Raw genomic sequence first — 15162 nt, 5'->3', positions numbered from 1 at the left:
TTTCACGAACGTACTAAACACATCGAGATTGATTGTCATATTGTGAGAGAAAAGATGCATGCAGGTGTGATCAAGGCTGCACACATTGGTACTAAAGAGCAGATTGCCGACTTATTTACCAAACCATTGAGTACTGCACAGTTTGACATTCTTCTTAGCAAGTTAGGTGTCATCAATATACACTCTAACTTGAGGGGGAGTATTAAAGGAGAGGATCAGCTTATAACTCGAGTAGATCAATCTGTAACAACTGATTGAGTTGTTTCCTTATTCTTCTAGCCTTCCTATTGTAACTATACACGTCAGCCCTATTAGCTAGGGTTAGCAGATGTTAGGTTGTATATAAACCTCTTGTAAACTTGATTAAGATGCATATATAATACAGACATATTCACCAGAAGCATATTCACGCTTCTTTACTGAGGATGAGTCCATGGACCAAAACACATAGACCTAGAAGATCACACAGCAGAACAAGCTGCAACGTCATGATAAGTTATCTGTGCAAGTGAATTAGTTCCACCAGCGATTTGACTCGTGAGTATCTTGAAGCAATCAAAATGGCTATTGAACCTGCAGTACCAAAATGTTGAAGTTCATAGTGACTGTCAACATGCAATAGCTGATATACAAGCCTCAGATTACCTAAATTCGGAGTTCGAGAATATTCTACATGACATCCATCACTAATTTACAAATCTGCAAAATGTTTCTATCACTTTTGCTCCTAGAACCACTAATGCAGTGGCACACAGACTAGCCGGTATAGTTTTTGTGAATTATGGACAGCTTGAATGGTATGTAGGACTGAATAGACCAGGGGATCGGGCCGTAGACGGCACCCGAATCTTGTTTTATTTTTGGTAGCAGCCGCAGCAAGAGTCACCAAATCTTCAATAAGGTCCCCCTCCAACAAAATGACAGTTCAACGAGTCAACAACCACCCAAAATCTCAATAATCTCTAACCGTCCGATTAACGCACTCTGACCATCGGACGGCTCAAATCCACCTGTAGCCAAACCTGTTATTTTTTAGTCCTCACCTGTGAGAATTCACGTTTCCCATTAAACGATTTATCCAACCCAAAACCAACGCAGCACCTCTCTCTCTCTCTNNCTCTCTCTCTCTACTACTACGTACGTACGTACGTACGTACGTACGTACGTACGTACTCTCTCTCTCTCTCTCTCTCTCGCGCGCGCGCGTCGTCGTCCGTCCGTCCTCCTCCTCCTCTCTCTCTCTCTCTCTCTCTCTCTCTGAAAAAATGGCGGTTTCCGTAACGTCATCGTCAATTCCTTCTTCTCTCTGCTCTGACCGCGCCGCACGCTTGGCTGCTTCCTCCTCCTCTTCTTCTTCCTCGAATCTATCATCCTCTTCCTCTCTGCAATTCCCCGTACAGCTCCGACGCCTTCGGATTGGAACTAACGGAGCCTCCGCTCCATCTCGGCATCGAATTCTTGCGCCGGTAACCTTTTTCTTTATTCTTTTATAACTATGTTTTAGTCTCTTAGCTTTGTTTTGTTATTATGAACACAGTTGATATATTTTGTTTGATGATTGATGTGAAAATATGGTTAGGACATGATGATAGGTTTTCGTTTCTCAGAAAGTCAAATTGAGGTTCAGGTTGTTGGAGAGGACTAATTGATGATAATTCTTAGCTAGATATTTTGTGTGTAGAAGGATATGAAATGAGTTATGATTATATAGCCCCTGTTTTGGTCCGATGGCTATTCTCAGTGTGTTTAAATGTGTGAATCATGTGCGAAACTTGGCATTGTACAGATAAATCCTTGTTTTTTCTATGAACTGTAACTCTTAGTGCTGTAGCTTCCGTAGTCCAAACCACTGGCATTGGCTATATGTATTGTAAACCTTGATCCTTTCCCCTCCTGTCGTACCGGATATGCTGTTAGGCTACTCAGAATTCAGATATAGAATGGCGAAAGAGGCCAAATGGAAACTCTTGTTAGAAATGACCATATGTAATAATTATGGTCCTTACAGTTACAAATTTTATCTCAACAAGTTGGCATGGTTTGCCTTGCGGTGGGATGAGAAAGGTCTAAGGGCACCCTATGTGTTCTGGTGACTAAAAGTAGAGAAAAACATCATCTTTCATTGTCTTCAGAAATCTTTTAGTTCCGTTGGATCCCTTCCAACCGTTAATGGGCTTAGCTTTTGGCCGCTTAGTGAATTTTCTTATATCAATGAACTAATCTGCTTGTCAACCACTGGATCCTAATAATGTCACCTTATTTGGGGGTTTTCATGCTGTCCATTGTCAGGTCAATGCAACTTATAACATCACAATTCTATACACCTTTTTGGCTCCAAATTATACCTTTTCTGTAGACTATTTTGGCTAAAAATTGAGAAGGAAGTTTGTAGGAACTTTACACTTCAACAGGGGATGGAAGGTATATATCTGAATCATGGATGTTGAATTGGAAGTATCTTATCCAGATTTTCTGGTAGCAGATAGCGATGAAAGTTGCATGTTGAGACCTTAGGCATTGAGTCGCATGTTTTTTCTACTCAGAACGGGTCCTGCTATCAATATAATGTGATATCTCATGTTCTACGAATAATCCATCAGCGCTCTTGACCTTAACATATGCTACGAGTCTGAAATTCATACCTTTCTATCAATCTGTCAAAATATTCCTTGTAACTGCTTTGGGGTTGGTGGAACTTAACTCAGCAGTTCCGTAGGTACAGTTTTCTGAGCAAGTGTAATGTCTCTTTTAGTTTCTTGTTTGATTTTTTTTCTTATTGATATCTAGTTTATGTGGCTGAAGTTTAAAGTACTTTAACTGCACTGGTAGTACAGTAATTACATTTGTATTTACAATGTTAGTTTTTGTAGGTGGAGGCAAAGAAACAAACATTCTCCAACTTTGATGATTTGCTGGCTAATTCTGATAGACCTGTCCTGGTTGACTTCTATGCAACTTGGTAAGCTCCTCTTTGTTATTCCATTTCCTTGGTACGGTTGATATAATATTGTGAGCTTGTATAATCCCCTGAATTGATCAATAATGCAGCATCAGTTAGTTCAACTACTACTGCTTAGCAACTTTGTAATGTTAGGATCTTGGTTAGTTGGTAGTTATGTCTTTTAGTTGAAAAACAAGATGATACTCATTCACCTAATAGTTCTTACTTCCCCACTGTTTATCTCCATCTGTATATTATGTTGAAACCCATTTTTCAAACCTAACATGATTACTTAAGTAACTGAAACTGTTCTTGACAGGTGCGGTCCTTGTCAATTTATGGCCCCTATCCTCAATGAAGTCAGTATTACTCTGAATGACAAGATCCAGGTGGTGAAAATTGACACTGAGAAGTATCCAAGCATTGCTGACAAGTATGGAATACAGGCATTGCCTACTTTCATTATATTTAAGGATGGAGAACCATATGACCGCTTTGTAAGTGAAATTTGAGTTCCTCTTTCCTGTCAAGTTCCATTTACTTCTTAAAATGTTTAGTTTGCACCTACAATTCTTGCACCCATTAAATCAAACGAAATAGATGGATATAGTTCCTATCAAATTATGTTAGTTACGCCGTTTGGATTGCATAATGATTTACTATGCACATGCACAAGGGTTCTTTGCCACTGTTAACTGCAACTGCTGCATCTTTCTGTAAGTATGAATCGTGAACTGAATATTGCTGCAATGTTTTGGGTGTCAAGCACTGGCAGTTACCCATAATGATACATGTACACATACATTGGCTTATCGAATTTCTTCAGGGTCTGTTTTGCTCGGCATTTTTTTTTATCTGGGTGTGCTAATGTATTATCAATTTATGCCATAAAAGCCACTGCTAAACTGCTGCCTGCTATAAGCTTAGTAATGGCTTTGTTCATCCTTGTACTATATTTCACTTCCCTACTAATTTATAAGTTCCTGTAGCATTTTTCTGTCGATTATAAAAGTCAATTATGAGCTTTGTTTGCTAACTTGCAGGAGGGTGCTTTGAATGCTGATCAGCTTATTGAACGAATTGAAACGGCTTTGAAAGTGAAGCAATAAACCGGTGAGTTTTATACACTAATGAGACTCAACTATATGAACATTTTTTCACTGTTTACTTACCATTTTTTCTCAATTCTTCTGTTATTGTGCAGCTTCTGAAGTTCACCTAGGGAGGAATTAAGAAAGTTCCATGGAGTAATAGCCTAAGAGGAGTAAATACTGGTTGCACTATTCAGGCATGAAGGTAAGAAAAAAGAATTATGGATTTGATTAAGAATGCATGGGAGGATCCGCCATCATTATTTTCCTTTGCCCATTTTTTGTTTGTATCAAGTGTTGTACCAAAAAATATCATGATTTGTTCATTCCATTTCCGGATTGTGCCGATGAATCTAGAAAAGACGATTTTATGTCAACAAATTCTTGGATTATTGGCGATTTACACACATACAGTTGCTTTGGATTCAAGCAAATCAGATGTTCATCAAGTGATTGCTGGTTTTGTATCGAGAGACCATGGCTAGCGGGTTCATACTAAGTTTAGAGCTGAAGCATTAGAGCCTAACTTTGGATTTTTTTCATAACCAAGGTCTATTGGTAATATCTGGGATATTTTGGAAAACAAAAATTATAATTGAAAGAATCAGTTTATGGAATGATAAACATGATAAAGATCTTTATGATTTTTGAGGCGCCGACTGTTTCTCTTATGAGGAGATAGTAATGATGAATCCAACGTGATGAGCGTGTCTACTTTTCCACACTGACCATCCACAAGTGTCATGAGATTTATTTGAAATTTCATTGCATTATGTGCCTAAATTGAGGTTCTCTTACAGATCTTTAAGATCTTTCAAACTGAAACGTCCATCTGGTCTTTTCTGAAGCGTTCATATTGAGGAGATTGTTTCGTAACCGGATTTGCCTAGAGGAGATTTCTCCTCACCAAGATTCCTATCGAGGGGATTACTCATCACCCAGTTTGTCTCGAGAGATTTCTTCTTCACCTAGATTCAGCTTGAGGATATCTATTAGGTCATTTCCTGAATAGAAACCGTTTTTTAGTTTTATACCCTTAAGCTCTTGATATTGTGTATCTTATCAATATTGAAGAAATTCTGCTAACAAGGGAATATGAAATTTAAACGCTAGTTGGGATTTGGGAACCTCCTTACAGAAAATATGGAGGCACTATGATGTAGGCTCTGCCTGATAATATGGGAACCTCTTTAGTAAAATATGGAGGCACTATGAAAATAGGCTCTGCCTTGACCTATTTTCTGGGTTGAAGTTTGCCAGGATTTCTGGATTGACTCTGACCATATACGAAACAAAAAGTGAAGTTTATTAGAATAATCATTCATCTTCAAGAATCTCTAGCTGACATATACCATCTTCTAATTTAGTTTCTTCTCTATTGAAATGTTAAGTGATATCAGATAGAATGAATAGTCTACTTAAAACCAACAATTCTGAAAGATATGCATGGACCTAAGTCACCTAACAAAGTGAAAGAGTTTGGGAGACATGGGAGACCAATCTTGTGTCTGCTAAGCATGTGGGAGAGGGAGAGGGAAGCATGCCCTGCTTCTGTCTCTGCATTATTTCTGTCTTCAAGTTCTAGCTTCCAAAATTTCAGATTGTGTTTGGCATTTTTGTTGAGGATAACATATATTTTCTTCAATCTAGTTACAAGTTTAGAACATCCACTCTATGTGTGTCGGTTTTATATAGATATGCATTGTTCGTAGACGATATGCATTGTTCATAGACCATATAGCAATAATGATATAGAACAGATGACGTTAGAGATTGAAGAACAGATCGATTGAAACAAGTTCAAACCCGGTTTGCTCCAGATTTGGCGTTCGGTCTCCGATTGACCATTATGATACCTTTCTGGAAGCGGAATGGGCCAACGAGACAAACTCGTCGCTTCGCCACGGCGTATGGGCTTTTTCGGCATTTCGAGTCCGTTTAAGCCTTCAAAATGCAGATTACTTGTTTTCAGCAATTATTTTTAATAGTTTGTTTTGGATTTGGTTTTCTTTTAATCCATGGGTTTTTAGGCTTTGATGTTAGTTGCCCTAGGATTTATTTGCTCCTATATAAGGAGACTCTATCGGTTGTAGTCGTCAGCCTTTTGATTAATAAAAACCTTTGAGTTTATCTCAATTCTCTGGTGGATTCCAGATTCTCTCGTGGATTCCAGAAAACTAGACTTGTGGATTCAAGTCGCCGTTGGTGGATTCTAACGTTTATATTTCCGCTGCATCAATAGGTAATCAGAGCAGGAATTTTTCCTGGTGGTTATCAACCTGTATTCATGGGTGACGAAGCTCCTATTACCCGAGCAGAGTTCAATGCTCAGAATGAATGTCTCAATGCTCAGATGGGAGAGATCCGACAACTGTTTCTTGGCTTGAGCAACAACAACAACAACAATGAGAACAACAACCTCAAACGTCGGGATCGTGGAAGGCAACCACAACAACGTGTGGTGGAACGTGTTGTGGAGAATGATGAATCAGATTCAGAGGAAGAGTTGTCAGTTGCTGGTGACGATCAGATTAATCAATCTGATTACAAGATGAAGGCTGAAATTCCAACCTTCTCAGGACATCTGAAAATTGAAGAATTCCTTGATTGGCTGGTGGAAGTTGACAGATTCTTCGACATGATGGAAGTGCAGGAGTCAAAGCGAGTGAAGATGGTCGCTTTCAGGCTGAAGAGTAGTGCTGCTGTATGGTGGGATCAATTGCAGCAAACTCGTCGAAGACAGGGAAAGAAGCCGATTCAAACATGGCGGAGGATGCAGCAGATGTTGAGGGACAGATTTCTTCCAACAAATTACGAACAACTACTTTATCGCATGTACATGGATTGTGTACAAGGCAATAGAACGGTAGATGAGTACACGGATGAGTTCTTGAGGTTAGCAGAACGCAATCAATTGGGAGAGTCAGAGGTGCAAAAAGTGGCAAGGTATCTGAGTGGATTGAGACCTTCGATTTAAGAGAAAATTGGTTTACAAACTGTGTGGACCATTGCCGAGGCTCAGAATTTGGCCTTGAAGGCAGAGCTAATGGAGAAAGCAAAAAGGACTTATTCCAATGTTGAGAGAGGAAGGCAGATTCCTATACCTGATAAGGTTTCTACCCCTTTCAAGAGAGCAGAAAGCAGCAGGGTTAGTGAAAATACTGAGAACCCTAAACAAAACCTGAAGCCCATCCCTTATGCAAAACCCGCTGGAGACAAATGTTATCAGTGCAAGCAACCTGGACATCGTTCCAATAATTGTCCAGAATGAAAGCAGGTGAACCTGGTGGAGACGCAAACTCAAGGAGATGTCAATGAAGATGAGGAAGATAGAGAAGACGATGACTATAGTGGGGTTGAGTTTGCAATTGAAGAGGGTTTGGATAGGGTGACCTTAGTGCTGCAGAGGGTCATGTTGGTGCCAAAAGAAGAGGGACAATGCCACAATATATTTCGTTCGGCATGCTCTGTGAATAACAAGGTATGTCAGGTGATTGTGGATAATGGGAGTTGTGAGAACTTTGTGTCACATGAACTGGTGGAGTTTTTGAGTTGCCTACAGAACCTCATCCTAAGCCTTATAAACTAGGCTGGGTGAAAAAAGGTCCTCAAGCAGAAGTGACCACAACATGCAGGGTGCCTATTTCCATTGGGAGACACTATCGTGACGAGGTGAGTTGTGATGTTGTTGATATGGATGTTTGTCACATATTGTTGGGGAGGCCTTGGCAGTATGATCTGGATGTCACTCATAAGGGCAGGGATAATGTGATGTTGTTTACATGGAAGGAGCACAAGATTGCTATGGCTCCGTTAAGCAATTCTGAAGGTCCCAAGAAAGGCAATTCGAGCTTTCTCACCATCAGCAACAACGATTGTGAGTTGAATGAGGCCATAAAAGAATCCAAAACCATTTTTCCTATAGTGGTTAAGGGTTTGATGGCAGTAGAGAAGCAAGGCGGAGAGATTCCAAAGGAGGTCTAGGAGTTGTTAGAAGGATTTAAGGAGTTAATTGCTGATGATATTCCTAATGAGCTGCCACCCATGAGAGACATTCAACATCAAATAGACTTCATTCCAGGAGCTAGGCTACCTAACCTGCCACACTACAGAATGAGCCCTAAGGAATGTGAGATCTTAAGGGAGATTATTGAAGATTGCTAAAGAAAGGGTTTATTTGAGAGAGTATGAGCCCTTGTGCGGTTCCTGTTTTGCTGGTACCTAAGAAAGGAGGAATATGGAGGATGTGTGTGGACAACAGAGCCATCAACAAGATAACAATCAAGTACAGGTTTCCTATCCCACGCCTTGAAGACATGCTTGATGAGTTGAATGGTTCCAAGTGGTTCTCGAAGATAGATTTGAGAAGTGGATATCACCAGATTCGAGTCAAACCTGGGGATGAGTGGAAAACTGCGTTCAAGACCAAAGATGGGTTATATGAGTGGTTGGTGATGCCTTTTGGGTTGTCCAACGCTCCTAGCACCTTTATGAGACTCATGAATAAGGTTCTTCGTCCTTTCATTGGAACCAGGGTTGTTGTTTATTTCGATGATATCCTTATTTATAGTAAGCAGAAAACCGAGCACCTAGAACATGTGAGGCAAGTTCTTGAGGTGCTACGGGATAATAAGTTGTACATCAACATGAAGAAGTGTACTTTTTGCACCAATAAGCTGCTGTTTCTAGGCTTTGTGGTTGGAGAGGATGGGATTCAGGTTGATGAAGAGAAGGTACATGCAATTAGAGAGTGGCCAACTCCTAGAACAGTTTCGGAGGTGAGAAGTTTCCATGGTTTAGCTACTTTCTATAGCCGGTTTGTGAGGGATTTCAATACCATCACTACACCAATTACTGAATGCATGAAGAAAGGCAAGTTTCATTGGGGTGAAGAGCAAGAGCAAAGTTTTGCACTTATCAAAGAGAAGCTTTGTACCGCACCAGTTTTGGCTCTTCCAAATTTTGACAAGATATTCGAGGTCAAATGTGATGCTAGTGGTGTTGGAGTGGGGGCTGTCTTGTCCCAAGAAAAGAGGGCAGTGGCTTTCTTTAAGGCAATGGGAGCATTATCTGATCCAAAGAGAGTTTATTTTGTTCTCTGATCATCAGGCTTTGAAGTTTCTGAACAGTCAGAAACATGTAAACAAGATGCATATCAGATGGGTGACGTTTTTGCAGAAATTTCCTTTTGTGATCAAGCATAAGTCGGGAACACTCAACAAGGTGGCTGATGCGTTGAGCAGGCGAGCTAGTTTGTTGGTTACTTTATCCCAAGAGGTAACTGGTTTTGACTTTTTGAAAGAATTATATGAAGCAGATGATGATTTCAAGCAGGTTTGGGAGCAGTGTGTTAGCAAGAAACAACCAGTTGCTGGTTTCCTTATCCATCAAGGTTATTTGTTCAGGGGCAATCAGTTATGTGTGCCCAAATCTTCTCTACGAGAGAAACTGATTCGTGATTTGCATGGAGGAGGATTAAGCGGTCACTTTGGGAAAGACAAGACAACTGCAAGCTTGGAGGAGCGTTATTACTGGCCTCAATTAAAGCGAGATGTCAACAATATTGTCAGGAAGTGCTATGTTTGTCAGGTATCTAAGGGTCAGTCTCAAAATACTGGTCTTTACATGCCTTTACCTGTTCCTGATGATATTTGGCAGGATGTTTCTATGGATTTTGTCTTGGGTTTACCTCGGACCCAAAGAGGAGTGGATTCTGTGTTTGTGGTGGTGGATAGATTTTCTAAGATGAGTCACTTCATCGCTTGCAAGAAAACTGCAGATGCTGCAAATATAGCCAAACTGTTTTTCAGGGAGGTTGTTTGTTTGCATGGGGTGCCTAAGTCCATCACTTTTGATCGTGATACAAAGTTTTTGAGCCATTTTTGGTTAACATTGTGGAAGCAATTTGGGACAGCTTTGAAGAGGAGTACTACCGCTCACCCCCAAACAGATGGACAAACTGAAGTTACCAATAGGAGTTTGGGAAATATGATCAGGAGTGTCTGTGGTGATAAGCCGAAGCAATGGGACTTTGCCTTACCTCAGGTAGAATTCGCTTGCAACAGTTCTATGCATAGTGCCATTGGTCAGTCACCTTTCTCTGTGGTCTATACTTCTCATCCACGACATGTAGTGGATTTGGCAAAGTTTCCAAGAGGACAGGGAGTTAGTGATGTTGCAATTAAAATGGCAGAGGGAGTCCGGATAGTTCAAGAAGAGATAAAGGCAAAGTTGGAGGAGACAAACGCCAAGTATAAGGCTGCTGCCGACAAGCACAGGCGTGTGAAGGTGTTTCAGGAAGGGGATTCGGTCATGGTTTTCCTCAGGAAGGAGAGGTATCCTGTTGGCACATATTACAAGCTGAAACCCAAGAAATATGGACCATTCAAGGTATTGAAGAAGATTAATGATAATGCTTATGTTATTGATCTTCCTGCTTCTATGGGAATTTCAAATTCTTTTAATGTTGCTGATCTGCATGAATTTCATGAGGATGATTCTCTTTTGGGTGATAATAACTCGAGGTCGAGTTCTTCTGAAGTGGAGACTGATATAGAACAGATGGCGTTAGAGATTGAAGAACAGATCGATCGAAACGAGTCCAAACCCGGTTTGCTCCAGATTTGGCGTTCGGTGTCCGATTGACCATTATGATACCTTTCTGGAAGCGGAACGAGCCAACGAGACAAACTCGTTGCTTTGCTACGACGTATGGGCTTTTTCGGCCTTTCGAGTCCGTTTAAGCCTTCAAAATGCAGATTTACTTGTTTTTAGCAATTATTTTTAATAGTTTGTTTTGGATTTGGTTTTCTTTTAATCCATGGGTTTTTAGTCTTTGATATTAGTTGCCCTAGGGTTTATTTGCTCCTATATAAGGAGCCTCTATCGGTTGTAGTCGTCAGCCTTTTGATTAATAAAAACCTTTGAGTTTATCTCAATTCTCTGGTGGATTCCAGATTCTCTCGTGGATTCGAGAAAACTAGACTTGTGAATTCAAGTCGCCGTTGATGGATTTCAACGTTTATATTTCCGCTGCATCAAATAATTACGAAAGTATGTCAAAATTGGAAACAATAGATTGACAAAGGGGCAATTCCAACATACTGATGTCTCAAAACTGTACAAGAAACCTAAAGACCACTAGTGACTAGCCTTGGCATCTAAATGGACGAATTAAACTACTCAAACCTTCTCTTATATTGGGATAGAAGAATCAATAGCTGATGTCCTTGCAACCTAAAAGAAAAGCAATGGATAAAACGATAAAAAAAACTAATTAACTTTGATTTGAAGACTGTTTTATTAGGGGTTGGGAAGTTTTTCCCCACTCTTCAGGTTGGCTCTTAACCTCCATTAGCAATGCCACCACTTCCTTCATGGTGGGTCGTTCTGCCGGCGAAGAGTTGACACAGAACATTGCTATTCCGAGTGTTTGCAGCATCTCTTGAACCATTTGATCTGGCAGGCCTTGCAGCTTTGTATCTAGTATTGATAAAGCTGGCTCAAAACTTGCCATCTTCTTCTTCACCCATTCTACAATGTGTAGTCCATCACCAATTTGGGGCTGAACGGCATTACGTCCGCTTAGGATCTCTAGCAAAACTACACCATAGCTGTAGACATCACTCTTCTCTGTTATGTTCATTGTGTATCCATACTCTGCAATTCAAAATGCAACACATTTAAGCATATGTACTGACTTGCAAGACATAATTTCATCAACAATTGCTAAAATAAAATAGCTTTACCTGGTGCAATGTAACCATAAGAGCCAGCAACTCTGGACATAGCATGATGGTAAGTTGGGGAGTTCATCAATTTCGCAAGACCAAAATCTGCGAGATAAGCTTCACACTTGGAATCTAGTAATATGTTATTGCACTTCACATCCCTGTGAAGAATTGCTGGGACACAGTCATGATGAAGGTATGCCAAACCCTGAGCTGACCCAATAGCAATCTTGTACCTTGTTTCCCAGTCCAAGTTCCTATTTTCTTGCAGTAGTTGTTGTAGATTGCCATTGGGAATGAAGTTGTAAAGAAGTAGCTTGACACTTCTATTTGAACAGTACCCTAGGAGCTTTACAATGTTCCGGTGGCGAATGTGTCCAAGAATTTGAATCTCTGCAGCGAAAGAGTCTATTGCTTCTTCCTCTCCCTTTGTTTTCCACAACTTCTTCACCGCAATTAGCTCCCCAGTTTGCATTTCTGCCTTGTAGACGACCCCAGAGCATCCTTTTCCAATCACATTTTCTTCTTTCAAACAATCCAAGATGTTGTCAATAGTGAAATTGAACTTCTGGAATGGGATGAAAGTCCACGGATAAGAGAAATCTTCTGCCCCCGATGAGGATGCTAATGTTCTTGAAGATTTCTCCACCATATATCTATGATTTCGCATAACGAGAATCCATGAAGCAACAACTGCTATGGTCACTGAAGAGAGAATCACAGATATTAAAGCAATAGTTTTCGTAGATTTCAAACCATTTTGCCGCATTAGACTTGAAGAGCAAGTAGACCCATCACTCGACTCACAAAGATGTGGATTCTGAAGATAAGAATTTGATGAAAGAGCTCTGAAGAATGGGGTTGTTATCGGGATAGCACCTGAGAAATTGTTGCAGGAGATATTAAGGGAAGCCAGACTAGTTAGAGAACCAAGAACCTTAATTTTCCCAAAGAGCATATTATGGGAAAGATCAAGACACTGTAATTGTGTTAAACCCGCCATTGTCTCCGGGAGTTCTCCTGTAAAACTGTTGGAACTCAAGTCCAAACTGATTTGCAAGCTTGTCACATGACCAATTTCAGATGGGATTGCACCAGAGAGGCTGTTGAAGCTCAAATCCAACAATGTCAGCTTCTGTAAATTCCGAAAGGACTTTGGTATTGAACCTGTGAGAAGATTGTTGTTGATGATGAGCTTGTTCAAGTAACTCAAGTTCCCAAAGCTCCATGGAATCTCACCCTTGAAGCTGTTTCGGCTTAGATCAAGCTGCTCCAAATTAACAAGCTCCCCAAGCTGAGATGGGATTTCGCCACCAATATAGTTATTGTGCACATCCAGTAGCTCTAGAACGGTGATGTTGGCAATCTCAATGGGAAGGCCTCCAGAGAAATGATTCATGTACAAGTCAAGGAACACAAGGTTTTGCAGTTGGCCTATCTCCTTTGGAATTTGTCCTGAAAGCTGGTTCTCACCGAGTCTCAGTCGAACTAGTGATTGACATTTTGCTACACTAGGTGGCAACCTACCGGATAAAGAGTTTCCCAGAAGCAAAAGCTTGCTCAGCTTCTTCAAACCAAAAATCTCTTCAGGGATTGACCCGGTGAGCTTGTTTCTCGAAAGATCAAGTGCATAGAGTTCAGTGCAGTTCCCAAACGAGGCAGGAATAGTTCCAGACACTGAATTTCCCCACAAGAAGAAACTCTGCAAGTATTTCAAATTACCAACCTGCCACGGAATTGTCCCTGATAACTGATTCTTGTCAAGCTGAAGAGCTGTTAGGCTACTACAGTTACTGAGCTGCGATGGAATCGACCCTGTAAGCGAGTTATCCGATAGATGAAGCTGTTCAAGGACCACCAACTTCCCCAAGTCTCTTGGAATCTCTCCAGAGAGATCATTTGCAGAAGCATCGAGAACAACAAGTGATGAACAATTGGAAATCTCATCAGGGATAGGTCCTGATAGGGCATTTCCCCAAACAAGTAGGCTGGTGAGCTTTTGCAGCTTACCTAATTGTGGAGGAATGGAGCCAGTGAGCTTGTTCATGTGCAGGTACAAGTTTCTAAGCTCAAAACAGAGGCCGATTTCGGGTGGTATTGAACCAACTATTTCTGTATCATAGAGTGCTAGTGTCTGAAGATTGATCAAGTTTCCAAATGTGGGTGGGATAGTGCCGGAGAGTCCAGTAGCCGCCGCTCCGAATGTGGTGAGATTGGTGAGCAGTCCTAACTGGGAAGGAATTTCTCCGGTTATGTATGGATTCCCACCAATACGAAACTGTTGGAGAGAAACCAAAGAACCGAGTTGGGAGGGTATCGAGCCGTTGATGAGGTTGTCTTGGAGACAAAGGGCTTGAAGTGAAGTGAGGTTGGCAAGTTGTTGAGGGATTTTATCTGACAATCTGTTCGAGTTCAAGAAGAGGAACTGGAGAGCAGAGAGAGCGCCTAGTTCTAAAGGAATGGGGCCAAACAGAGAGTTGGAGGAGAGGTCGAGGAGGCGAAGATTACTAAGTTGTCCAAAGGAAGGTGGGATTGTGCCGGAAATGTTAGTGGAGGAGAGATTGAGAAGCTGGAGAGATGAAAGAGAAGAGAGCTCTGAGGGTAAAGAGGAGAGGTTGAGGAAAATGTTGGGGAGAGAGAGGGAGATAACTCTGTTTTGCGGCGAGCATGTGATTCCTTGCCATGAACATGGTGTCTGGCTTGATGGGTTCCATGAGGAGAGTACAGAGGGAGATTGCTTTGCAGGAAGAAGGGAGAGAAGAGCTTGGCCATCAGGGGACAGGGAGGAGACCAAGGTTAGTTTGGTCATTGTCATGAAAATGATGAACAATGTGAAGGAAAAGAGAGAAGAAGGATTAGTACAGGTGAGTCTGTGGTTTTCCATTTGGGTAGTCGCTGAGAAAGGGGCTTGATGGAGATGGTTAAGAAATGGGTTCTTGAGGTTGGTGATTATAGTGGTGGTGGTGAAAGTATAGGAGACAACATGCATGTGTGAAGGAGGTTTTCTGTGAGAGAATGCTTGGATTTCACAACAAGGTGTTGTTATTGTTGTTGATTGTTCAAGACTTCAAGTTGAAACCCATGCATGTGAACAAACGAGCTTGCATCACACAGTGTGGAACTTCAACTTAATTAGTCAAAGCAATGGAGTGTGAAGAAAACCTTATCTTACCGGAAAATGCTCTCTTGTCTGAAACTTCTCTCTTCTTCTGAAAGCTCTATTCCGGCGGCGATAAAGAAAATGATGATGATGATGAAGAAGAAGAAGAGGTTAAACATGAGCTATTGTGGTGTACACAGAAGCGGAACCCATGTGTTTGAATGGCTTTCAAGATTTTCAAATGGTGATGGTGGAGGCCGGTGGCGGTGGTTAGTATAAGCTTTGAGGTTTAAGGGAGGT

At 41.1% G+C, this 15162-nt stretch overlaps 2 protein-coding genes across 2 annotated transcripts; one reads left to right on the top strand and one right to left on the bottom strand.

Moving 5' to 3' along the window:
* Positions 1 to 1231: 1231 nt before the first annotated feature.
* On the top strand, positions 1232 to 4521 carry LOC101291981 (thioredoxin Y1, chloroplastic-like). Its single transcript, XM_004290459.1, has 5 exons — positions 1232 to 1466; positions 2871 to 2959; positions 3261 to 3438; positions 3985 to 4054; positions 4146 to 4521. Exons 1-4 carry the CDS (start codon positions 1266 to 1268, stop codon positions 4048 to 4050), a joined length of 534 nt encoding a protein of 177 aa, XP_004290507.1. The 5' UTR covers positions 1232 to 1265; the 3' UTR covers positions 4051 to 4054; positions 4146 to 4521.
* Positions 4522 to 11098: 6577 nt separating this feature from the next.
* Positions 11099 to 14577, bottom strand: LOC101291686 (probable LRR receptor-like serine/threonine-protein kinase At1g34110-like). The gene is made up of 2 exons (XM_004290458.1): positions 11781 to 14577; positions 11099 to 11691 (listed from the first exon to the last, which is right to left on the bottom strand). Exons 1-2 carry the CDS (start codon positions 14575 to 14577, stop codon positions 11309 to 11311), a joined length of 3180 nt encoding a protein of 1059 aa, XP_004290506.1. The 3' UTR covers positions 11099 to 11308.
* Positions 14578 to 15162: the final 585 nt, after the last annotated feature.

Source organism: Fragaria vesca, linkage group LG2, assembly GCF_000184155.1.
Source record: "Fragaria vesca subsp. vesca linkage group LG2, FraVesHawaii_1.0, whole genome shotgun sequence".
NCBI classification, from domain to species: Eukaryota; Viridiplantae; Streptophyta; class Magnoliopsida; order Rosales; family Rosaceae; genus Fragaria; species Fragaria vesca.
Note: the sequence above shows the minus strand (reverse complement) of the source record. Positions and strands in the feature narration are given on the sequence as shown.